Source organism: Sander lucioperca, chromosome 23, assembly GCF_008315115.2.
Source record: "Sander lucioperca isolate FBNREF2018 chromosome 23, SLUC_FBN_1.2, whole genome shotgun sequence".
Taxonomy (NCBI): domain Eukaryota; kingdom Metazoa; phylum Chordata; class Actinopteri; order Perciformes; family Percidae; genus Sander; species Sander lucioperca.
This window is the reverse complement of record NC_050195.1, coordinates 1048408-1074655: the sequence shown is the minus strand read 5'-3', so window position 1 is coordinate 1074655 and position 26248 is coordinate 1048408. Positions and strand designations below refer to the sequence as shown.

At 38.1% G+C, this 26248-nt stretch overlaps 1 protein-coding gene, 1 long non-coding RNA gene and 1 pseudogene across 2 annotated transcripts; all 3 read right to left on the bottom strand.

Annotated features, from left to right (window-relative positions):
- Positions 1 to 149: 149 nt before the first annotated feature.
- LOC116067144 (solute carrier family 22 member 13-like) lies at positions 150 to 7598 on the bottom strand. Its single transcript, XM_031323464.2, has 10 exons — positions 7202 to 7598; positions 6917 to 7020; positions 5415 to 5569; positions 3969 to 4140; positions 3719 to 3839; positions 3532 to 3626; positions 2937 to 3151; positions 2706 to 2814; positions 996 to 1190; positions 150 to 543 (listed from the first exon to the last, which is right to left on the bottom strand). Exons 1-10 carry the CDS (start codon positions 7574 to 7576, stop codon positions 513 to 515), a joined length of 1572 nt encoding a protein of 523 aa, XP_031179324.1. The 5' UTR covers positions 7577 to 7598; the 3' UTR covers positions 150 to 512.
- Positions 7599 to 11986: 4388 nt separating this feature from the next.
- Positions 11987 to 12815, bottom strand: LOC116067145. The gene is made up of 4 exons (XR_004109123.2): positions 12565 to 12815; positions 12335 to 12455; positions 12139 to 12233; positions 11987 to 12041 (listed from the first exon to the last, which is right to left on the bottom strand). It is a non-coding gene; the product is annotated as an uncharacterized LOC116067145 (long non-coding RNA).
- Positions 12816 to 15549: 2734 nt separating this feature from the next.
- Positions 15550 to 26248, bottom strand: part of LOC116067138 — a 46642-nt pseudogene continuing 35943 nt past the window's right edge.

The window sequence follows — 26248 nt, the reverse complement described above, 5'->3', positions numbered from 1 at the left end:
CACCAATGACAGATCTCTTTTAACCCAAAATAAATATAGTTCAATAATGATCAAATGCAAAGGCAAAATGCACTAGGATGGTTATGTCTGTACAGATGATAATAAAGAGGCTCTTACACTTACTGTTTAGTTCTGCTGAAGTGTTCACATCAGAGATGTCATGTTCTTGTCAGTGTGCCATGTTGATATTGTGGTCTGCATATGGCTAACTGATACTGAAGACAACATTACTGTGATGAGTGAATTTCACAGGAATGTACAAAGAAAGGCTAGCCAAAGGTAGCCATCCATCCATTGTTTAACTAGTGTAAGATAAAAAACATTTGACTGTATCAGACATTATAATAGTAATTAAAATACATGTTGGGATAAGAATTTGAATTAATATGCCTTTAAACATGACAAATTGTGGGTGTGAATGTATTTGTTACAATAATCCAATTATAAAATACAATGCAATAAAAACTAATGTCAACAAATTGTGTTGGGGTTTTTAATGTTTTAATGTGGACTTAGTTCCCCGTAGGCCCCTTCTCTGATTTTCTGAAATGAAAAGCAGGATTAGTGTATAGAATTACAGAACTTAAATAATACAGTACCTTAAAATCATTAAACACGTTGCATTCTAGAGTGTCACCCGATCCTCAACTTCTTACTTACTGATACTATGGAGTGCCTTTTTTTTCTTTGTATCGCTAAAATCATATTGCATTTCAGTATTTATCCATTTGTTCATTATGATTAGACTATCTGCTGCTACTGAGATAATACTGTTCACAAATTTTATATGTGGGATTTTTTTGTACTACTCTGTGGTTTTTCCTCTTTATCATATTATCCCTTCTTAGCACTTCCATTCTCAGGTTTTCTGCAATACATATGTTCCTTTTCATAATAAAGCCCAGTATGTAGGCTATGCCACTAAGATCATATTCACTATAATTCATCCAGCCATTTGTTCTATATTGTGGGTTAAAAATGTGTTCATTATTCACCTGAGTTCAGTGTGCTCCTGAAGTTCAACATTAAGGGTCTCAGGCAGTAGCAAACAGAAACCCCCAGCAGCAATGGGGACGATGCCATATATCAGCATGGGGATGGTGTAATGGTAGACGTCCAGGAGCCTGATCAGCGGAGCGAGGATGCCCGCCACACGAGCGCACATGGAGTTTAGACCTACACCATTTTGCCTATAGATAATGGACTTATCAGCGATTTCATAGCATGTACTAATAGCAAATGTAACAATAGCTCCATTATAATCCAATCCATCAGATCTTGTAAGCTGATAGGTTAAAGGTGCTCTAAGCGATGTTGGGTGACAGCACTTCTTGTTGACGTTCAAAGTATTTTCAAACAAAATGAGGCTAGCTTTCCCCTCCCTCCTCCTCATCCCGTCCCCACTCCCTCCCTTCCGTGCTTCCACGCACTAACCCCCCAACCCCCACCCCCCACCCCCAAATCCTTCTTTTCGGTTATTCGCTGGAAGACTGTTTGTTATGTCTCGTGGTGCAGGTTGGTACAGCTTGTTTTTGTTGGCGTTTGTGGAGCCTGGGCTGTCTACAGAGACCGCGTTTTTTTACAGTGTGTTCAGGGGACAGGCAGCTCGCGGATAGTGAGGAGATTTGCTGTATGTGACAAAAAATGTTGTAACCTAAAAACACGTGACATCGCTTAGAGCACCTTTAAAGAATGAGTCCAGAATAGAAGGAAATAGAGAGGGGCTATAGAGTTGGGCGGACGAGTCCAAAGATGAATACTGGACGTAAAATCCATTACCTTATCAACAAAGAAGGTCAGGTATTTGTTACAATCATATGTGGAGAAACATGGTAACGTAGAGAGCTGCAGTGAAACAATGTTATAATAGCATCAAACAAATCTTAGGATTTCTTTTTGAAGAAGTTGGCAAAGTAAGCAGTCAGGGTTCCCCCCTTTTTAAAAGAATTACGAAGATCTTTGAGATGCAGGCAATTCACTTCTAGCCCAGTGGCTTTCCATAATCATTCTGTCCTATGACACTTCCGTCTCAGGCTGCATCTGTCATCCAAGGAGAAGTGTTGCAGATAGCCCTAGTCCTAACCTTTAAAGGTGCTACTTTGTCCAGCAACATGGAGCAATGCTGACTGAAAGACTGCATTATAAGCTCTACATTTTGACATTAGTATTAAAGCTATAGTGCATAGTTTCTGTCACCCCCATGAGGAATTCTAAGTAATGACAACAACACTGTCAGCGCGTCCACATGATACAAGCCTTTCGTGATCGCGCACAACCCCTCCCCTCCATACAGTTGCTAGTAGCCAAGAAGGACACGGAGGATTATGAAAACATGATGGACTCTTCAGAAGAGGTAATTATCTTCACTTGGACTCTGCGCGAGAAAGTCACCAGACGACACAATCTTATTAACATAGCCATACTGAGAAATACAGAGAGAGTTGTGTGGAGCTGATAGTCTTAATTAGCTTTGTAGCAACTAATTTGGCAATGGCTTGAATGTAACGGACGTTCATTAATATAAAAAAAGTTATGTAGTAAAGCTTTAAAAACACAGAATACAGCTGATCAGTATTTATCACCACAATAAATACCACTAAACAGAGAACAAAACATGTCAAACTCGATATTCCAAAAAGGTTATCAGTGTTATCTAGATTTTTTTGTGTAATCATCATGAACAGCAGCAGAATGAGTGATATTACCTTAAAATGGTTGGGTATAATTCTGCAGTGTAGATGTAGGCTGTGCTCAAAGAGGCAGTAGCAGCAAATTTCCCCACTAGAGCTGTGGTAGTTACCACCACAGAAAGATCTGGTGGATAAATAATAAGTTAAGAAAACATACTCTGTACCTGTTGGATAAACATAGAAAAATTGCCACCTTTATAACAAATGTTTTCACATAATAAAACATGTCCAAGGTTTTGAAAATACCATTCGGGATAGCAAGGACCACGAGGCAAGCAGCACCCCCAAAGAACAGGAAGCATGCTTGAACCATTCTTCTTCCAAAGTGTTGAATAAGAGCCAAAGCACTCAGGTTTGCAGGAATTTCGACAATTCCAAAGATGAACTGTGTGAGGTAGATATTCAGGCCAAAACTGCCAACATTTAGGCTCAGTCCATAATACAGAAGACTTGTTGCAAACCTAGAAGCAGTTGGAGAGTTGGAGAGATTATTGTGACAAATGGGCACTATTAACAATGTAGCTATGAAAAAAATCATTGATTAACAGTATTAAAGCAACACCAAAGCACTTTTCCTCTTCGGTCCCACTACAGGTTGGAAGAGGAATTGTCCATTACCGCTGTCATTCAAACTACAGATCCGCTACCCGATCTGGCAAACTTGCATAGTGCGGTTGTAGCCGATAGAGGGCCGCAAAGCGAATCCAGTAGTGCCGTTCACCCTGTTACGAGTTGATGAACCACTGAAACTATTTTGGAAACATTATTTTAAGGTACAAAAGAATATTTGGTGTTGCTTTAATGTATCTGTATAATAATTCACTAAGTGAGAAAGACACACCAGTTATAGCCCATTATGAGAGTACGTTTTCTCAAATACGAGATCCGAAAGATGTCCAACATGTTTCTTCGTTCTGGTGTGCTCTCCATCTCTAGCTAAACAAGTAAAAATAAAATGTACTCATATCACAGAGAGGTTTATTTATTGTTTTGGTATTAAGGTCAAAAGTGTGTTTGATGCAGCTCACCTCGTCTAGCAGATCTTCTGGGACTTTCCTCCCGTTCACCCTTGCAGCCCTGCGGAGCTCCTTTTGTGCCTCCTCCTTCCTGCCTTGGGTCATCAGCCAGCGGGCTGATTCTGGGAGAAACCTATTGGAACACAAGTTTGAAATCACAAACTATGATTTAGATGTTACAATTGTAACTTCTCTAACAATGTGTTTGACGAGAAGACCTTTTTAAACTTGTAAAGGTATTGTGGTGTAAGAGGCTGCTGACCAGTAAAGGATGCCCAGGACAAGGAGAAGAGGGCTGAAGAGCACCAGCTGCAGGATCCTCCAGTTTTGGATTAAATAGGCAATGCCAGACAACATCATCAGTCCAACAGGGAAGAATAATATGATAACCATTGTACAAAGAGCAGCCTTGGAGCGGCCAGTCCACTCCACCCCTTTAAGACAGATGAGAATTGCACATATTGAGTTATTTATTTCAGTGGTAACAACAAGGTTTAGTTTGTAACCGTGGACATACATTTATTTTAGTGGAATTGAAGGCACTGACGGAAAAGATGGTGAAATATAGTCAATTTCAAGTCTTTTACAATTACTTCATATGCTGATGAGCTACAGGTTCAGCATTCATAGGATGTTGTTTATTTGACATTTATTTGACCTGATGGACCTAAGCTGATGTCAGGCTACCTTCCCTCCTGACGAGCACCTTGTGTGTGTGTGTGTGTGTGTGTGTGTGTGTGGACCTCGGGTGTGGACCACCTCGGTCCGCTTACAAAAGAACTCTGGTACATTTTAGTTTGTTTTATTTGTGGTGAGAATGTGATCCGACCAACCTTCCAGGTATACGCTGCAAGTTTGAGCTAAACGCTTCTCATAGTCAAGTGTGCTTTGCAAACTGTAGCAGCTTGCAATGTTTCTGTCACAGAAATATAGGCCTACTGCAGTCAAGCTCACCACCACTCGCATCTCCGTGGTCAAGCCAGCCGACGCTCAAGTTGGAGACAGACGCCAGCAGAGCAGAGCGAAGTCCCGGTGAGCAGAGTAGACGTAGTAACGTCGCTCAGAAAACAATGTCTGGATCTTATTTTAATGAATACATGGGCTAGGTCTCAGGTCATTAAATTGCATCCCCGGCTCCTCCACTTGCCTCCGTTCCTCGCATTTTAGTCCCTCCCACCAAGGAAGCACAGGAGAAAAGCAAGGAAATCATGGAAGGAGAGAGGATGTTTAAGAGGGATGAGACATCCTTTCCTCTGAAATGTCACATGGATTTGTCAGCTGTATGGGCGGAGTTAGCAACCCTTTCAGCAGCACGGCTTCCTGGAAGGCTGCTCTCGTGTATCCTGGTTTATACCTCCACGGGGATCCCTCCTCGATGCTCGCTCCTCGGGGCAGAAATAAGAGCTTTAAGACAGCCTTTACGAAGGAGGGACAGAACAACTTCTGGTTCAGTAAGTAATAATAAGTAATAAGGAAAGTGAGATCCAGCCATGGAGATGCGACAGGACCTTCTTCCTGTATTTACTTTCTTGCTCCTGCCGCCCCAGACATATGTGACCAATAGGGGGAGTAAACATTCTTGCTTGATTTGTAGTGATGCATTTAGGTTCGCTTGGATCTTTCTCCCTGTGAAACCAGAACCAAGGGGGAAACGCTCCAAGTTTACAAACTCATCAACTGATTCGGACCAGGGCTACAGTGTACTTACCCACCACAGATGTGCTCATTATTATGGCCCCTCCTGAAGACCCACAGACAAATTTTAGGACCATGTAAACATAGATGTTTGGTGAGAAAGCAGAACCCACTCCAAACAGTAGAAGGAGAAAGAGGGAGAGTAGGACTGCAAAGCGTCGGCCAAACCTACAAACAGAGGAGAAAGAGCTTTTGTTTTGTTTTAAAGGACACAAAGTGAGTCTACGTACTGTACTGTCATTCACTGCATACCGTAGAAAGGGGTACATTTTGGGGTAGAAGTCCCCTTAACGGTTGGTTACGCAGAAGTAACTGTTTTTGCATCTAGCTATCTTGGTGGCATGATTATTGGTTGATCCCTCTGTATGTTTCTCCTTGCCCATATAGCCTATCTTTTTTTTGCCGAGTCCTACAACAACTTCCTTTCTTTTTCTTGATTTTTATTTACTCTGAGGAGACCTTTCTTTCAGTTGGTGATACCCCACAAGTCTTGTACTTAAAGGAGAATTCCGGTCGATTTAAAAACGTAGCTCTGTTCTTTGTAAATTTGGAGTGCTGTCAGTAGCAAGAAAAACGAAAACAATCGGTGCTGCCTACACTGTGTTATCCTCCTGCTAGTTTTAGCACCCAGTAGGCTGAAACAGGGCATTATTTTAAACGTGTTGTGTTCGAAATGTTCAAAATGTCATTAAAAGTGCCTACCCATGTGAAGTGATTCCTTCCGAGAGAACACAGTGAATCTGACTGCAGTAGATGTGAAAGAAATGCATGAAAGTTCTGCTAATTCATACCTCTGTTTAGTTCCGGTGTTGAGATGGCAGTGAGACGAGTGCTTAGGGACCGTCTATAAACTGCAACACCGAAAAGAGATACACCAAAAATATTTATTAATTTAATGATTAAATAAGGTAGTGTCTCCAAACTTATCTCAATTATACTGTAACTTGTCTCCTGCTAGTTGTACTACAGTACTTTCTTCTAAAGAATAAGCATATGCCTATTTTTGAAAATATTTTTGTATCTCTTTTCAGTGTTGTAGTTTGTAGACGGTCCCGAAGCACTCTCTTGCAGTATCAACACCAGAACTAAACAGAACTGAATTAGCAGAACTTTCATACATTTCTTTCACATCTACTGCAGTCAGATTCACTGTGTTCACTCGGAAAGAATCACTTCACATGAGTAGGCACCTTTAATAACATTTTGAACATGTTAAGAGGCTAAAAGCTCGTTTAAAATTTGCCCTGTTTCAGCTTCCTGGGTGCTAAAGCTAGCAGGAGGATAACACGGTGTAGGCAGCACCGATTGTTTTCGTTTTTCTCACTACTGACAGCACTCCAAATTTACAAACAACAGAGCTACGTGTTGAAATCGACCAGAATTCTCCTTTAACACAAATAGTGATTATCATGATAACGTCACTGTGAAACCAAAATCCCCTCAAGTCTTACACAGAATGTGAACTATCATATACATTAGACAGGAGGTGGGTGTGCATGTGTTATTGGCCCTTACCTGTCAGAAATTGCCCCAAACACCAACACTCCAACCAGAAAACCTGCCATGTAGATGGACTGTGATGCCTCAATCAAACCACTCTTGTCACAAACCAGATCAAACTGAAAAGAGAAAAGGATTATAAAAGGAGAAGAAAGGGAAGGAATAAATTAAAGAAAGAGATCAGGACCATTGCATGGAATTACAGTCTCAATACACAGAACTAAGGGACTGTGTGAGCAACAATTTGGACCCTAAGGGCCTTGAGTCTAGTAGGGTCCCTAAGGTGTTTGTTTTGATTACCTCTGACACAATGCTGGAAGAACCTATGGGTGTCCCATAGTCCCATCCATCTGTGCATCCAGTTGTAGTGTTAATCCCATATGCTTCAATGGTTTCCAAATCCAAATCCACAGGTGTGAACATATTACAGCTTTCAAATCTTCCATCATGGTTCACCGGGAGGGTGAGATTTCTTTGCCTCTCATCTGTCAAGTTTGGCCCGCGCTCCAAGATCCAGTCAGTGTTACAGTGATGTGGAAAGCTGATTCCTACAAACACCTGACCAATAATGTCAAAACCAGCAAATATGCTGGGAATGCATAATATAACCAATAACCGTTTCTGAAACAAACCAAACTCCCCAATCTCCTTTAGGACCTGCCTGAAGTTGCTCATATTGATATGTGGCTACATTTGCAGAGGTTCGTTCAAAGGGCAGTGTGGGAGAAAACAATGATACAATTCACCTTTGTAGTTAATATTTAACCAAGCATAATTATATAAGAACTAGTACTTTATCTTTTAAACAGGTCCAGTTGACTATGGCTATGAACCTCACGTTTGTGTGGTTTTTACAACTATGTTTTTATACGTATGGGGCTTCGCTCTGTGTCTTCTTCATGGATCATTTGTTGCTGAGGATACGGACTTCTTCTATCTTGTTACACATTACAAATACTTGCTCATGAAATGTATCAAAATAAAATACAAAATATACTGGTATGAGAAAATCTATTTATTAAAATACAAGTAATTTGTAAATACAAAAGTACATTCTATACAAATTGATATTATCACATATCATGTATCAAGTAGCCTCAATATGGGTCTGACCTTAACTGAAAAGATCATAGATTTGAAGTGGCCAATCATGATATCTTGGAGGTGGGAGGCTGCAAATTCAGGAATGCATTGGTGGTTTCCCTTTAGTCAAAGTGACCAACTAAGTGAACAGCCAATTGAAATGCAACTGGGGGAACTGAACAGTTAGGTCACTGTGATGCACTAGTTCTTTCAGATGACACTAGACTTGGCATTTAGCAGATGCTTTTTTCAAGAGCGATCAATATAAGTGCAGAGGAGTGTTGGGACCGTCCAGGAGTGAGTTAAACATTATCTTGTCAAACAAAGGATTCCCAGCCAACATGTGCTCAGAGACAATGGGCCTGAGACAAAGAAGGGCCTACCTGGAAAATTCCGATCCAGGTCTCCTCAGGAAAGATGGTTCATCACCCATTTTCTAACAACAGCCTGCATGCAGACTGTCGGTACACGATCCGTTCTGCACATGCGCAAAATGTTTGCGCATGCGCGGTTGTACGAGGATTTACGACACTGCACGATCTGTTCCACGCTTCCGGTCGACAGCCAAGCTAACGTTAGTTTCGCTAACAGCTAATTCGGCTAACCGCTAGCTGACAGCTAGATTCAGTCTAAAATAACGTTAACTCAACTGCCGTTAGCCTCCACAGGCAAGCTAACGTTAGTTTAGCTAACAGCTAATTCGGCTAACTGCTAGCTGAGACAGCATGTAATAACTTTAAAAGACCCTCAAAATAAAACTTGAAAATAAACGTTGACATATATAACAAACACCTAACATATATAACAGCTGTTACGTCAGTTCTACTTTACTTGTGCTCATTTAAAATACAATCACTCAATACTTGTCTTTATTGTTATTACTGTGAAGTCTTAATTTAGCTGTAGCCTGCTTTTCCCATTACGTTTGAGTTAACGTTATTTTAGACTGAATCTAGCTGTCAGCTAGCGGTTAGCCGAATTAGCTGTTAGCTAAACTAACGTTAGCTTCCCGGTGGAGGCTAGCCATAGGCTAGCGTGGAACAGATCGCGCAGGTCGTATGGATACGTAAAACAGTATTATCTTGCGCATGTGCAGAACGGATCGTGCAGGCAGAACGGATCGTGTACCGACACAGACCTTGCAGCCTAAAAGTCGCACCTAGGTGTTACTGCACAAAATGGCCGAAACACCAGGAGGTCCTGCATTCCCATTGGACCAGTGGACCCCAAACACAGCATGGGGCCTGAGACTATAAAACTGGCTTAGACACCAAAATCTTCGTCTTTCATAGCAACCCCGTTGCTGCAGGAAGCACGCAAGCTTGTGCCAAAACTTCCACTTTCTGGCGAAAGTGGATTTATCTCTCGGTGTTCTGGAAGAACACTACTGGATCCTGTAACACACATCGTGTTTCAAAACTGCAGAGAGAACAACACGTTCTCTAGAAGGAAATCGGACACGTTTTTCTTTTCAAGTCGACTCTAGCTCCCTTCCGTCTGCTCTTTTTGGAAGGAAAGCTTCCTCTGATCTGCTGACGAGCAGACACGGACCCCCGTTTCTTTCGTGGAAACCTACGGACAAACGGACTGAACACACAGTAAGAAGGCTTACGTCTGGGCAGAGATACATAGTGTGTTTTATTAATGAGTAATTTGCTATTGCTGCTACTTTGTGTTACCATTAATGTGATCTGATTAATACAGCGCTACTGCTGCGCGTGTAATGTATTAATCTATGATTGTGACCGCTGAGTCAAATCTATTCTGTGAATGTACTCTGATCACGGTGCATTGTTGATATGTTGTGTTGAATATGTAGCTAACTTGTTCAGGCTGTAAATGCTACTTTCTGCTTCTCCCACTGCTGAGGAGGTTTAGGTACTGTTAGATCCAAGTATATATACAGTTTTGTTGTCATTACTTAGAATTCCTCATGGGGACGACAAAAACTGTGCAATAATAGCTTTAAAGCATTTGAACAAAGTTTTGTGTTGGAGTTTGTAACATTCCAAAATCTTAATTTTGACTTAAAGATTTTCATTTTCACTGTAAATGCATATTGGTTCCAAATATCGGTTATCGGTTTTATTAACTACTAATAATCTGTATTGGTCTTGAAAAACCAGTATCGGTCGATCCCTACTGTAGTCCAGGGGAACACAAATGAAATATATGTCACGTGATTCACTTGCATTTAGCCAAAGACTAGGCTAGTTGCTGTACAGTTCTTTTCTACAGTTTGAAACTGGGGATAAAATCTCTTATTTGTCAATAAAATGGCATATTAAATAATGTATACTATTTTAAATACACAGCTATAAGCTATTAAAAGTATTTTGTTACATATTACATAATTGTTTTTTTCTGTCCAGCAAAATGCAAATTACAAAATACTCAAAAGTAATTAAATATGTATTTTAAATACATTTAATGGAAATGCTGCCCATATCTAAGCTATAGGCTCAGTCTTTTCATTTTTTGCATACTTTCAGTGCTGAGTTAACATATATGTATCATGTATTTAGCCATTACATACATACTAAAAACCTTTTTAAAAGGGGTCATTCAAACAAGTCAGTCAGAAACAGATAAGCTAGAGACGGAGTTGACCAGCTCACTCGCAAGCTACAACTGATAAACCCAGGACTAACATAATAGGCGTCATTTAGGACTTCATTAACAAAATAACTTTTTAAGTTCTAGCAGAGAACAAACTAGATTCCGACTAAATCCAGAATGGGAATCAGATACTGAATACTGCTCACATTGTGCTACTTAATCCATTAAAAAGGCCATGCTGTTGGAGTACTTAAATAGTCATCATAGTAGGAAACATTTGTATTCAGTCCAATGAAATAATAATAAAAAGTAATGATCAGTAATAATGATAAGAGTGACTTTACATTTTCAAATTCAAATTGCCTATTTACACAACCAGCAAACATGGATTAGTATTAATTTGGAAGTGTGTCAATGGCTACATAATACAAATGTAAATCCAATCCACCAACTCTCAAGAATAATATCTTTTTGCTCCATTATGAAAGGGTTCATCAACTCACTTGAGCTCAGCCTGGTCCTGGAGTTCAACATTGAGGGTTTCAGGCTGTAATAAACACAAACACGCAGCAACAATGGGCACTGTGCCGTATATCAGCATGGGGAGGGCGTAATGGTAAACGCCCAGGAGCCTGATCAGCGAGTTTAGACCTATTCCTTAAAGTAATCTAATATAATTGAGTAAATGTTCTTCTGTTGGCCCAATATCAAATTCAGAGTATTGAAGACCACATTTACTTGGCAGTGTTTGGGATACTTGATTTGCAGTTAAAGCAGCCCAGATTACATTTGTCAGCTAAACATTCATTCGGTGAACTTTACTCCAGCATAGTATAACAAAAATAGGTTTCAAGATTAATGAAGCTGTTTATGGGATATTTCCTACCCTACCTGTTATGTAAAAGAGCAAAATCAGACATGTTTGCCTCCTTTTAGTTGTCAGGAGTGAAGTTAGTCAACATTGGTTGTGTTCTGATTTCAGAATAATGAAGACAGCTGGAGAACAATTACAATTACAGATGTAATGTAGGCTCTACAGGATGATTTTTTTCTCTGCAACATTCATGTTTTTCCCCAAATGATGTACAGATTTTGAGGCATTCTATTATCTCAATTGGTTGAAAAATAGTGCAGCTGCTGTAAATGGGAAGAAAAAAAACTCCCCGGAGGAGCACGGCACCAGACCCCCATAGGTTTGGGATGAGCCGTGAATATTTACATCTGGCTCAGCCCCTGCTCAAGAATCAGGTAAATTATACAGTATGTTCAGGAAGGATTGCAATTTCTATCAACAAATTACCTTTAGGAATAGCAAGTACACCAAGACAAGCTGCACCTCCAAAAAACAGGACCCCTGCTTCACATATTTTCCTTCCAAAGTGCTGGATGAGCGCCAAACTGCCCAGACGTGCAGGAAATTCTACTAGGCCAAAGATGAACTGTGCCAAAATTGGCAACATTCAGGCTCAGTCCGTAGTATACCAGACTTGTTCCAAACCTATTAACAAAGTTGATTAACATATATCTTCAGTGTACTATAACAAGGTATATAGCTGTAGATTTGGCACCAGGTTGTGGTTGAAATGAATACTCACCAAACGAAGCATGTTATAAATGAACGTTTTCTCAGATATGGTATCCTGAAGATGTCCAACATGCTTCCTCTTTTGGATGTACCGTCAATCTCCAGCTAAACAATGCAGGTGGACTTTTTTAGTTAGGGGATATTTATTTAGCAGCCTACTTGTGTTTGCTTTTGGTTGAAGCCAAAGTGAGTTTGATGCAGCTCACCTTGTCCAGCAGATCTTCCGGGACCTTCCTCCTGTTCACCTTGGCTGCCTTCCGGATCTCCTTTATGGCCTCCTCTTTCCTGCCCTGGGTGATAAGCCAGCGAGCTGACTCTGGAAGAATCCTAATTGACATACAGGTTACAATCACAACCTATAGCAAACAGGTTTACTTTTGCTGTGGTTGAAATGGAGATTATCATGTAAAACATTCATTCCAAAGAGGCTGCTGACCAGTAAAAGGTTGGCAGGTCAACAACAAGAGGGCTGAAGAGCACCAGCTGCAGGATCCTCCAGTTGGGGATCAAATATGCGATGCCAGACAATAGGATCAGTCAAAGAGGAAAAGCAGTGTGGCAGATAATGGCACAGACTGCAAACTTGGAGGCATCACTCCACTCTCCACCTTCAAAGCAATAATACAGACAGAAATGGCATGATTCACAGTGTGCATGTAACTTATACTTACTACTCATATTACTAATGTTACTGTCACTTGCAAGTCAAAGCATCAACCACCAGTGACATTCTTTTGAATATTACAAATAACACCCTCAGCATGAACCTTGCGAAACGGAGGCACATTGTGTTGCTGATTATAAAGAAACTGTAATACAGAATTGTATTTTCTTCCCTGTGGGGCTGCAATAAGACAACAAATCACAGACTAACTTAAAACTAAATGCTAAATGTTATTTGTACAATTAAAAAGGAAGTCAGTTGACTTGCAGTTTGTGATGGGTTTTTATATATGTATATTTGTTTTAACCAAGCTCAGTCTCATTTCTCTCATCAGTTTCAACCAGCTTGTCGAGAGATGTGTTCAGCCTGTTTGAAGCCGGTTTATCCGATGGAAAAAATTACTGCTGACACATACATTTTTCACAAACCTTGCTTTTGTTGTAAACAGTGCAAGATAAAACTAAGGTGAAATACTGACTTATTTAACAGAAAAATCAACTGCAACATTGATCAATGATTTTCAATGCAACAATGCTATTGATTTTCTATCCTGGTAGGACATGAGAGATCTCCATGTTCTATCAAACAATAGACAGTCAGATTAATATAGACAACTATAACTAATAATAAACCATTCCAATTTTGGTTCACATCATACAAATTGAGCAAGAACGATGTCATTTCCAACTACCATCTTTGTTTAGATTGAGGAAAACAGTTGCAGCTTGGGAAACAGGTTAAAATCTTTTTTAGCGTGCATCAGGTCAAACATATAGTAAATGTATAAGTAGTAGCCTACAGACAGCAGCTGGCACACTGCTTCATTCTAGCAGTGCTTAGGGTTAGCAACTTGTCCTGTTTTTGTTCTCTCTTGTGAAAGTCTTGTTAGATAATATTTCAGATAACATTAAAAGATAAATCTTACCTGTTTTAGCTTATCCAAGTATGTTTCATGGGGAGTGCTGAGGCTAGTTATAGGCATTCCATCCATATTTCAGTCACACATTCAAACACTTTTCTGAAAAAGCTCTTAGAAGCAGTACTTTGAAAGCACATTAAATAATGTATCTTATTGCTAGCATCTTTAAGACAGCCTTTCTAGGTTTGCAATCTTCTAGCATTTGTTTCCACATAGTTATTTCCTCCATGGAAAAAAAACCTTGCCTAAGCACAGATGGGAGCTAACTTTTGTTTAAATAACAGGACACTCTTGCAGTTGGTAAATTTTACCAGACGCTATTATGTAAATGGATGGGGGAAACTTGTTAGCTTAGCAACACTAAGGCTACAAGCAACCCACAAATGCAACACTCTCTTAAAATAATAGGCTTACTTTGGTACAGTAGCTCTGTCCTGGCCTGGTCCTAGCTGCATTCATTCAGCTACTGTTATAAAACATAATACAATCCCAACATAGTTGAAAGGAACTTCATCTTATATTTAGGCCAATACAATAAACGTAATGTTCGACAAACATATTAAAAATCTTTCATTAATTGGTTGATTGATTTATTGATTAAATGGTTGAGTGATTGCATGTAACAGAAGCTCTGCTTCTTACAGACCAACAAGTATTTAGATTTTTCTTTGGAGCACCGGTTCCCAAACTGAACTGGGGTGCCACATGACCGGGAGACAACTAAGTTGAATAGATTTTTGACAGCAGAAACATTTTGACTTGTCGAACCCGGGTGTAAGTAGTAACATTGTTAATTGCTGCATTACATTGCAGTACTGTAATTGGAGTCATCATTAATGTTATTAGTTCCACCTGTGCTTTTTCTGCTATAAGTAAAAATCATGATAGAAAAAAAGTTGGGGAACCACTGGTTAAGAGGTATATAGATATGACAACTTCTAATGAACTATTTACAAAATGCAAAATAAAATACAACTTATTTTTAAAATAAAATTAACAAATTGTGCTTATTTGTAGCATGTACAATTATGCACCTTTGTATGGGGAATTCTACTGCATATTTCACTACCAACAACTGTTCAGAAGAAAAGGGAATTACGATGAGGGCTTCGGACATGCTCAACACAAGAACCGATGGCTTCTAAGAAACACTGCTGATGTGGTCGCCAATGAGTCTGAGGCATAAATATTCCGTAACAGTGTGAGTACCAGCAGACAACGCTTATCTCTATAATTTATTCCTTTTTGTCATGTTTATGATCATTCATTATTGTGGCTTTCCTCCATTGAAACTGTGTTCTGTTTGTGTCCTCAGCTGATTTGACAGTGACAACATGGAAAATCTTCATTAAACATGTCTTTGGCACCATGCGATGGCCAACTGCTGTCCAAATCCTATACAGTGTGTTCATGTACTGATTGGTAATGAATAATAGTGTGATGACATACTGTAACACACGCCCTAATTGCAGCAGTGGCTTAATCATACAGTCAGTTTTCATCAAATGACCTTTTGCTTGTTTTGTTCACAATTACTGCAAATAAATTGTGCAATCCTTTCTTGTGGACACAAAGTACATTGAATGAAATGTTTATACATTAGATTGTAACTGGGATAACAGAGAATAATCAAAAACACCATTTTGCAAATGTCCTGGGTATCAGTGTAGTAGTTGAGCAGAAAAATCCCACCAATGACAGATTTCTTTTAAACCAAAATAAATATAGTTAAATAATGATCAAATACAAAGGCAAAATGCATTAGGATGGTTATGTCTGTACAGATGATAATAAAGAGGATCTTACACTTAATGTTTAGTTCTGCTGAAGTGTTCACATCAGAGATGTCATGTTCTTGTCAGTGTGCCATGTTGATATTGTGGTCTGCATATGGCTAACTGATACTGAAGACAACATTACTGTGATGAGTGAATTTCACAGGAATGTACAAAGAAAGGCTAGCCAAAGGTAGCCATCCATCCATTGTTTAACTAGTGTAAGATAAAAAACATTTGACTGTATCAGACATTATAATAGTAATTAAAATACATGTTGGGATAAGAATTTGAATTAATATGCCTTTAAACATGACAAATTGTGGGTGTGAATGTATTTGTTACAATAATCCAATTATAAAATACAATGCAATAAAAACTAATGTCAACAAATTGTGTTGGGGTTTTTAATGTTTTAATGTGGACTTAGTTCCCCGTAGGCCCCTTCTCTGATTTTCTGAAATGAAAAGCAGGATTAGTGTATAGAATTACAGAACTTAAATAATACAGTACCTTAAAATCATTAAACACGTTGCATTCTAGAGTGTCACCCGATCCACAACTTCTTACTTACTGATACTATGGAGTACCTTTTTTTTCTTTGTATCGCTAAAATCATATTGCATTTCAGTATTTATCCATTTGTTCATTATGATTAGACTATCTGCTGCTACTGAGATAATACTGTTCACAAATTTTATACGTGGGATTTTTTGTACTACTCTGTGGTTTTTCCTCTTTATCATATTATCCCTTCTTAGCACTTCCATTCTCAGGTTTTCTGCAATACATATGTTCCTTCTCATAATAAAGCCCAGTATGTAGGCTATGCCACTAAGATCATATTCACTATAATTCATCCAGCCATTTGTTCTATATTGTGGGTTAAAAATGTGTTCATTATTCACCTGAGTTCAGTGTGCTCCTGAAGTTCAACATTAAGGGTCTCAGGCAGTAGCAAACAGAAACCCCCAGCAGCAATGGGGACGATGCCATATATCAGCATGGGGATGGTGTAATGGTAGACGTCCAGGAGCCTGATCAGCGGAGCGAGGATGCCCGCCACACGAGCGCACATGGAGTTTAGACCTACACCATTTTGCCTATAGATAATGGACTTATCAGCGATCTCATAGCATGTACTAATAGCAAATGTAACAATAGCTCCATTCTAATCCAATCCATCAGATCTTGTAAGCTGATAGGTTAAAGAAAAAGTCCAGAATAGTACGAGAAAGCGAGGGGCTATAGAGTTGGGAGGGCGAGTCCGAGGATGAATACTGGACGTAACATCCATTACGTTATCAACAAAGAAGGTAAGGTATTTGTTACAATCATATGTGGAGAAACATGGTAACGTAAAGAGCTGCAGTGAAACAATGTTAATAATAGCATCAAACAAATCTTAGGATTTCTTTTTGAAGAAAAAATGAAGTTGGCAAAGTCAGGGCTTCCCTTATTAAAAGAATTACGCAGATCTTTGAGACACAGGCAATTCACTTCTAGCCCAGTGGCTTTCCATAATCATTCTGTCCTATGACACTTCCGTCTCAGGCTGCATCTGTCATCCAAGGAGAAGTGTTGCAGATAGCCCTAGTCCTAACCTTTAAAGGTGCTACTTTGTCCAGCAACATGGAGCAATGCTGACTGAAAGACTGCATTATAAGCTCTACATTTTGACATTAGTATTAAAGCTATAGTGCGTAGTTTCTGTCGCCCCATGAGGAATTCTAAGTAATGACAACAACACTGTCGGCACGTCCTCATGATACAAGCCTTCCTTGATCGCGCACAACCCCTCCCCTCCATGCAGTTGCTAGTAGCCAAGAAGGACACGGAGGATTATAAAAACATGATGGACTCTTCAGAAGAGGTAATTATCTTCACTTGAGTTTCTGCATGGGAAAGTCACCGGATGACACAATCTTATGAACATAGCCATACTGACAAATACAGAGAGAGTTGTGTGGAGCTGATAGTCTTAAATAGCCTTGTAGCAACTCATTTGGCAATGGCTTGAATGTAACAGACGTTCATTAATATAAAAAAGTTATGTAGTAAAGCTTTAAAAACACAGAATACAGCTGATCAGTATTTATCACCACAATAAATACCACTAAACAGAGAACAAAACATGTCAAACTCGAAATTCCAAAAAGGTTATCAGTGTTATCTAGATTTTTTTGTGTAATAAACATGAACAGCAGCAGAATGAGTGATATTACCTTAAAATGGTTGGGTATAATTCTGCAGTGTAGATGTAGGCTGTGCTCAAAGAGGCAGTAGCAGCAAATTTCCCCACTAGAGCTGTGGTAGTTACCACCACAGAAAGATCTGGTGGGTAAATAATAAGTTAAGAAAACATACTCTGTACCTGTCGGATAAACATAGAAAAATGGCCACGCCATAATAAAAACATGTCCAAGGTTTTGAAAATACCATTCGGGATAGCAAAGACCGCGAGGCAAGCAGCCCCCCCCAAAGAACAGGAAGCATGCTTGAACTATTGTTCTTCCAAAGTGTTGAATAAGAGCCAAAGCACTCAGGTTTGCAGGAATTTCGACAATTCCAAAGATGAACTGTGTGAGGTAGATATTCAGGCCAAAACTGCCAACATTGAGGCTCAGTCCATAATACAGAAGACCTGTTGCAAACCTAGTAGCAGTTGGAGAGTTGGAGTGATTATTGTGACAAATGGGCACTATTAACAATGTAGCTATGAAAAAAATCATTGATTAACAGTATTAAAGCAACACCAAAGCACTTTTCCTCTTAGGTCCCACTACAGGTTGTAAGCGGAATTGTCCATTACTGCTGTCATTCAAACTACAGATCCGCTACCCGATCTGGCAAACTTGCATAGTGCGGTTATAGCCGATAGAGGGCCGCAAAGCAAATGCAGAAGTGCCGTTCACCCTGTTACGAGTTGATGAACCACTGAAACTATTTTGGAAACATTATTTTAAGGTACAAAAGAATATTTGGTGTTGCTTTAATGTATCTGTATAATAATTCACTGAATGAGAAAGACAGTGGCATGAACAATTATCTTAATAAAAGTGGACACACCAGTGATAGCCCATTATGAGAGTACGTTTTCTCAAATACGAGATCCGAAAGATGTCCAACATGTTTTTTAGTTCTGGTGTGCTCTCCATCTCTAGCTAAACAAGTAAAAATAAAATGTACTCATATCACACAGAGGTTTATTTATTGTTTTGGTATTAAGGTCAAAAGTGTGTTTGATGCAGCTCACCTCGTCTAGCAGATCTTCTGGGACTTTCCTCCCGTTCACCCTTGCAGCCCTGCGGAGCTCCTTTTGTGCCTCCTCCTTCCTGCCTTGGGTCATCAGCCAGCGGGCTGATTCTGGGAGAAACCTATTGGAACACAAGTTTGAAATCACAAACTATGATTTAGATGTTACAATTGTAACTTCTCTAACAATGTGTTTGACGAGAAGACCTTTTTAAACTTGTAAAGGTATTGAGGTGTAAGAGGCTGCTGACCAGTAAAAGATGCCCAGGACAAGGAGAAGAGGGCTGAAGAGCACCAGCGGCAGGATCCTCCAGTTTTGGATTAAATAGGCAATGCCAGACAAAATCATCAATCCAACAGAGAAGAATAATATGATAACCATTGTACAAAGACCAGCCTTGGAGTGGCCAGTCCACTCCACCCCTTTAAGACAGATGAGAATTGCAAATATTGAGTTATTTTTATATTATAAAAATATTATATATATATTTTTTATTATTTTTTATTATTTTATTAAGGTTTAGTTTGTAACCATGGACATACATAAATGACTGACTGTACTGTTTGTAATGTCTAACTGTAATGTCTGTAATGTCTAACTGTAATGTCTGTAATGTCTAACTGCAATGTCAGTAATGTCTAAATGTACTGTTTGTAATGTCTAACTGTAATGCCTGTAATGTCTAACTGTAATGTCTGTAATGTCTAACTGTAATGTCTGTAATGTCTAACTGTAATGTCTGTAATGTCTAACTGCAATGTCTGTAATGTCTAACTGTAATGTCTGTAATGTCTAACTGTAATGTCTGTAATGTCTAACTGTAATGTCTAACTGTAATGTCTGTAATGTCTAACTGCAAGCTGTAATGTCTAACTGCAATGTCTGTAATGTCTAACTGTAATGTCTGTAATGTCTAACTGCAATGTCTGTAATGTCTAACTGTAATGTCTGTAATGTCTAACTGTAATGTCTAACTGCAATGTCTGTAATGTCTAACTGTAATGTCTAACTGCAATGTCTGTAATGTCTAACTGTAATGTCTGTAATGTCTAACTGCAATGTCTGTAATGTCTAACTGTAATGTCTGTAATGTCTAACTGTAATGTCTGTAATGTCTAACTGTAATGTCTGTAATGTCTAACTGTAATGTCTGTAATGTCTAACTGTAATGTCTGTAATGTCTAACTGCAATGTCTGTAATGTCTAACTGCAATGTCTGTAATGTCTAACTGTAATGTCTGTAATGTCTAACTGCAATGTCTGTAATGTCTAACTGCAATGTCTGTAATGTCTAACTGCAATGTCTGTAATGTCTAACTGTAATGTCTAACTGCAATGTCTGTAATGTCTAACTGTAATGTCTGTAATGTCTAACTGCAATGTCTGTAATGTCTAACTGTAATGTCTGTAATGTCTAACTGCAATGTCTGTAATGTCTAACTGTAATGTCTAACTGCAATGTCTGTAATGTCTAACTGTAATGTCTGTAATGTCTAACTGCAATGTCTGTAATGTCTAACTGTAATGTCTGTAATGTCTAACTGCAATGTCTGTAATGTCTAACTGTAATGTCTGTAATGTCTAACTGTAATGTCTGTAATGTCTAACTGCAATGTCTGTAATGTCTAACTGTAATGTCTGTAATGTCTAACTGTAATGTCTAACTGTAATGTCTGTAATGTCTAACTGCAATGTCTGTAATGTCTAACCGTAATGTCTAACTGCAATGTCTGTAATGTCTAACTGTAATGTCTGTAATGTCTAACTGCAATGTCTGTAATGTCTAACTGTAATGTCTGTAATGTCTAACTGCAATGTCTGTAATGTCTAACTGTAATGTCTAACTGCAATGTCTGTAATGTCTAACTGTAATGTCTGTAATGTCTAACTGCAATGTCTGTAATGTCTAACTGTAATGTCTAACTGCAATGTCTGTAATGTCTAACTGCAATGTCTGTAATGTCTAACTGTAATGTCTAACTGCAATGTCTGTAATGTCTAACTGTAATGTCTGTAATGTCTAACTGCAATGTCTGTAATGTCTAACTGTAATGTCTGTAATGTCTAACTGCAATGTCTGTAATGTCTAACTGTAATGTCTGTAATGTCTAACTGTAATGTCTGTAATGTCTAACTGTAATGTCTAACTGCAATGTCTGTAATGTCTAACTGTAATGTCTGTAATGTCTAACTGCAATGTCTGTAATGTCTAACTGTAATGTCTGTAATGTCTAACTGCAATGGTGTCTAACTGTAATGTCTGTAATGTCTAACTGCAATGTCTGTAATGTCTAACTGTAATGTCTAACTGCAATGTCTGTAATGTCTAACTGTAATGTCTGTAATGTCTAACTGCAATGTCTGTAATGTCTAACTGTAATGTCTGTAATGTCTAACTGCAATGTCTGTAATGTCTAACTGCAATGTCTGTAATGTCTAACTGTAATGTCTGTAATGTCTAACTGCAATGTCTGTAATGTCTAACTGCAATGTCTGTAATGTCTAACTGTAATGTCTGTAATGTCTAACTGCAATGTCTGTAATGTCTAACTGTAATGTCTAACTGCAATGTCTGTAATGTCTAACTGTAATGTCTGTAATGTCTAACTGCAATGTCTGTAATGTCTAACTGTAATGTCTGTAATGTCTAACTGCAATGTCTGTAATGTCTAACTGTAATGTCTAACTGCAATGTCTGTAATGTCTAACTGTAATGTCTGTAATGTCTAACTGCAATGTCTGTAATGTCTAACTGTAATGTCTGTAATGTCTAACTGCAATGTCTGTAATGTCTAACTGTAATGTCTAACTGCAATGTCTGTAATGTCTAACTGTAATGTCTGTAATGTCTAACTGCAATGTCTGTAATGTCTAACTGTAATGTCTAACTGCAATGTCTGTAATGTCTAACTGCAATGTCTGTAATGTCTAACTGCAATGTCTGTAATGTCTAACTGTAATGTCTAACTGCAATGTCTGTAATGTCTAACTGTAATGTCTGTAATGTCTAACTGCAATGTCTGTAATGTCTAACTGTAATGTCTGTAATGTCTAACTGCAATGTCTGTAATGTCTAACTGTAATGTCTGTAATGTCTAACTGCAATGTCTGTAATGTCTAACTGTAATGTCTAACTGCAATGTCTGTAATGTCTAACTGTAATGTCTGTAATGTCTAACTGCAATGTCTGTAATGTCTAACTGTAATGTCTGTAATGTCTAACTGCAATGTCTGTAATGTCTAACTGTAATGTCTGTAATGTCTAACTGTAATGTCTGTAATGTCTAACTGCAATGTCTGTAATGTCTAACTGTAATGTCTGTAATGTCTAACTGCAATGTCTGTAATGTCTAACTGTAATGTCTGTAATGTCTAACTGCAATGTCTGTAATGTCTAACTGTAATGTCTGTAATGTCTAACTGCAATGTCTGTAATGTCTAACTGTAATGTCTGTAATGTCTAACTGCAATGTCTGTAATGTCTAACTGTAATGTCTGTAATGTCTAACTGCAATGTCTGTAATGTCTAACTGTAATGTCTAACTGCAATGTCTGTAATGTCTAACTGTAATGTCTGTAATGTCTAACTGCAATGTCTGTAATGTCTAACTGTAATGTCTGTAATGTCTAACTGCAATGTCTGTAATGTCTAACTGTAATGTCTAACTGCAATGTCTGTAATGTCTAACTGCAATGTCTGTAATGTCTAACTGTAATGTCTGTAATGTCTAACTGCAATGTCTGTAATGTCTAACTGTAATGTCTGTAATGTCTAACTGCAATGTCTGTAATGTCTAACTGTAATGTCTGTAATGTCTAACTGCAATGTCTGTAATGTCTAACTGTAATGTCTGTAATGTCTAACTGTAATGTCTAACTGCAATGTCTGTAATGTCTAACTGCAATGTCTGTAATGTCTAACTGTAATGTCTGTAATGTCTAACTGTAATGTCTGTAATGTCTAACTGCAATGTCTGTAATGTCTAACTGCAATGTCTGTAATGTCTAACTGTAATGTCTAACTGCAATGTCTGTAATGTCTAACTGTAATGTCTGTAATGTCTAACTGCAATGTCTGTAATGTCTAACTGTAATGTCTGTAATGTCTAACTGTAATGTCTGTAATGTCTAACTGCAATGTCTGTAATGTCTAACTGTAATGTCTGTAATGTCTAACTGTAATGTCTAACTGCAATGTCTGTAATGTCTAACTGTAATGTCTGTAATGTCTAACTGCAATGTCTGTAATGTCTAACTGTAATGTCTGTAATGTCTAACTGCAATGTCTGTAATGTCTAACTGTAATGTCTAACTGCAATGTCTGTAATGTCTAACTGTAATGTCTGTAATGTCTAACTGCAATGTCTGTAATGTCTAACTGTAATGTCTGTAATGTCTAACTGCAATGTCTGTAATGTCTAACTGTAATGTCTGTAATGTCTAACTGCAATGTCTGTAATGTCTAACTGTAATGTCTAACTGCAATGTCTGTAATGTCTAACTGCAATGTCTGTAATGTCTAACTGTAATGTCTGTAATGTCTAACTGCAATGTCTGTAATGTCTAACTGTAATGTCTGTAATGTCTAACTGCAATGTCTGTAATGTCTAACTGTAATGTCTGTAATGTCTAACTGCAATGTCTGTAATTTCTAACTGCAATGTCTGTTATGTCTAACTGTAATGTCTAACTGCAATGTCTGTAATGTCTAACTGTAATGTCTGTAATGTCTAACTGCAATGTCTGTAATGTCTAACTGTAATGTCTGTAATGTCTAACTGCAATGTCTGTAATGTCTAACTGTAATGTCTAACTGCAATGTCTGTAATGTCTAACTGTAATGTCTGTAATGTCTAACTGCAATGTCTGTAATGTCTAACTGCAATGTCTGTAATGTCTAACTGTAATGTCTGTAATGTCTAACTGCAATGTCTGTAATGTCTAACTGTAATGTCTAACTGCAATGTCTGTAATGTCTAACTGTAATGTCTGTAATGTCTAACTGCAATGTCTGTAATGTCTAACTGTAATGTCTAACTGTAATGTCTGTAATGTCTAACTGCAATGTCTGTAATGTCTAACTGTAATGTCTGTAATGTCTAACTGCAATGTCTGTAATGTCTAACTGTAATGTCTGTAATGTCTAACTGCAATGTCTGTAATGTCTAACTGTAATGTCTGTAATGTCTAACTGCAATGTCTGTAATGTCTAACTGCAATGTCTGTAATGTCTAACTGCAATGTCTGTAATGTCTAACTGTAATGTCTGTAATGTCTAACTGCAATGTCTGTAATGTCTAACTGCAATGTCTGTAATGTCTAACTGTAATGTCTAACTGCAATGTCTGTAATGTCTAACTGTAATGTCTGTAATGTCTAACTGCAATGTCTGTAATGTCTAACTGTAATGTCTGTAATGTCTAACTGCAATGTCTGTAATGTCTAACTGTAATGTCTAACTGCAATGTCTGTAATGTCTAACTGCAATGTCTGTAATGTCTAACTGCAATGTCTGTAATGTCTAACTGTAATGTCTAACTGTAATGTCTGTAATGTCTAACTGCAATGTCTGTAATGTCTAACTGTAATGTCTGTAATGTCTAACTGCAATGTCTGTAATGTCTAACTGTAATGTCTGTAATGTCTAACTGCAATGTCTGTAATGTCTAACTGTAATGTCTGTAATGTCTAACTGCAATGTCTGTAATGTCTAACTGCAATGTCTGTAATGTCTAACTGTAATGTCTAACTGCAATGTCTGTAATGTCTAACTGTAATGTCTGTAATGTCTAACTGCAATGTCTGTAATGTCTAACTGTAATGTCTGTAATGTCTAACTGCAATGTCTGTAATGTCTAACTGTAATGGCTGTAATGTCTAACTGTAATGTCTGTAATGTCTAACTGCAATGTCTGTAATGTCTAACTGCAATGTCTGTAATGTCTAACTGTAATGTCTGTAATGTCTAACTGCAATGTCTGTAATGTCTAACTGTAATGTCTGTAATGTCTAACTGTAATGTCTGTAATGTCTAACTGCAATGTCTGTAATGTCTAACTGTAATGCCATTGAATGTCTGTAATGTCTAACTGCAATGTCTGTAATGTCTAACTGTAATGTCTGTAATGTCTAACTGCAATGTCTGTAATGTCTAACTGTAATGTCTAACTGCAATGTCTGTAATGTCTAACTGTAATGTCTGTAATGTCTAACTGCAATGTCTGTAATGTCTAACTGTAATGTCTGTAATGTCTAACTGCAATGTCTGTAATGTCTAACTGCAATGTCTGTAATGTCTAACTGTAATGTCTGTAATGTCTAACTGCAATGTCTGTAATGTCTAACTGCAATGTCTGTAAAGTCTAACTGCAATGTCTGTAATGTCTAACTGTAATGTCTGTAATGTCTAACTGCAATGTCTGTAATGTCTAACTGTAATGTCTAACTGCAATGTCTGTAATGTCTAACTGTAATGTCTGTAATGTCTAACTGCAATGTCTGTAATGTCTAACTGTAATGTCTGTAATGTCTAACTGCAATGTCTGTAATGTCTAACTGTAATGTCTGTAATGTCTAACTGCAATGTCTGTAATGTCTAACTGTAATGTCTGTAATGTCTAACTGCAATGTCTGTAATGTCTAACTGTAATGTCTAACTGCAATGTCTGTAATGTCTAACTGTAATGTCTGTAATGTCTAACTGCAATGTCTGTAATGTCTAACTGTAATGTCTGTAATGTCTAACTGCAATGTCTGTAATGTCTAACTGTAATGTCTGTAATGTCTAACTGCAATGTCTGTAATGTCTAACTGTAATGTCTGTAATGTCTAACTGCAATGTCTGTAATGTCTAACTGTAATGTCTGTAATGTCTAACTGCAATGTCTGTAATGTCTAACTGTAATGTCTGTAATGTCTAATGTCTGTAATGTCTAACTGCAATGTCTGTAATGTCTAACTGTAATGTCTGTAATGTCTAACTGTAATGTCTGTAATGTCTAACTGCAATGTCTGTAATGTCTAACTGTAATGTCTAACTGCAATGTCTGTAATGTCTAACTGTAATGTCTAACTGCAATGTCTGTAATGTCTAACTGTAATGTCTGTAATGTCTAACTGCAATGTCTGTAATGTCTAACTGTAATGTCTGTAATGTCTAACTGTAATGTCTGTAATGTCTAACTGCAATGTCTGTAATGTCTAACTGTAATGTCTGTAATGTCTAACTGCAATGTCTGTAATGTCTAACTGTAATGTCTAACTGCAATGTCTGTAATGTCTAACTGTAATGTCTAACTGCAATGTCTGTAATGTCTAACTGTAATGTCTGTAATGTCTAACTGCAATGTCTGTAATGTCTAACTGTAATGCCTAACTGCAATGTCTGTAATGTCTAACTGTAATGTCTGTAATGTCTAACTGCAATGTCTGTAATGGTCTTTCTGTTCATTCCTGTGCCAGTGGTTCATGATCCCAACAGGCAGCTTCATTATGGTACAGTAGAGA

Excerpts from the sequence above, each read along its gene's own strand:
- LOC116067144 (XM_031323464.2), bottom strand. The coding sequence starts at position 7,576 with ATGAGCAACTTCAGGCAGGTCCTAAAGGAGATTGGGGAGTTTGGTTTG. Across the intron at positions 3,627-3,718 it reads CAGAAGATCTGCTAGACGAG|CTAGAGATGGAGAGCACACC; the intron begins GTGAGCTGCATC and ends TTACTTGTTTAG. Across the intron at positions 3,152-3,531 it reads CTCATAATGGGCTATAACTG|GTTTGCAACAAGTCTTCTGT; the intron begins GTGTGTCTTTCT and ends AACTGCTTCTAG.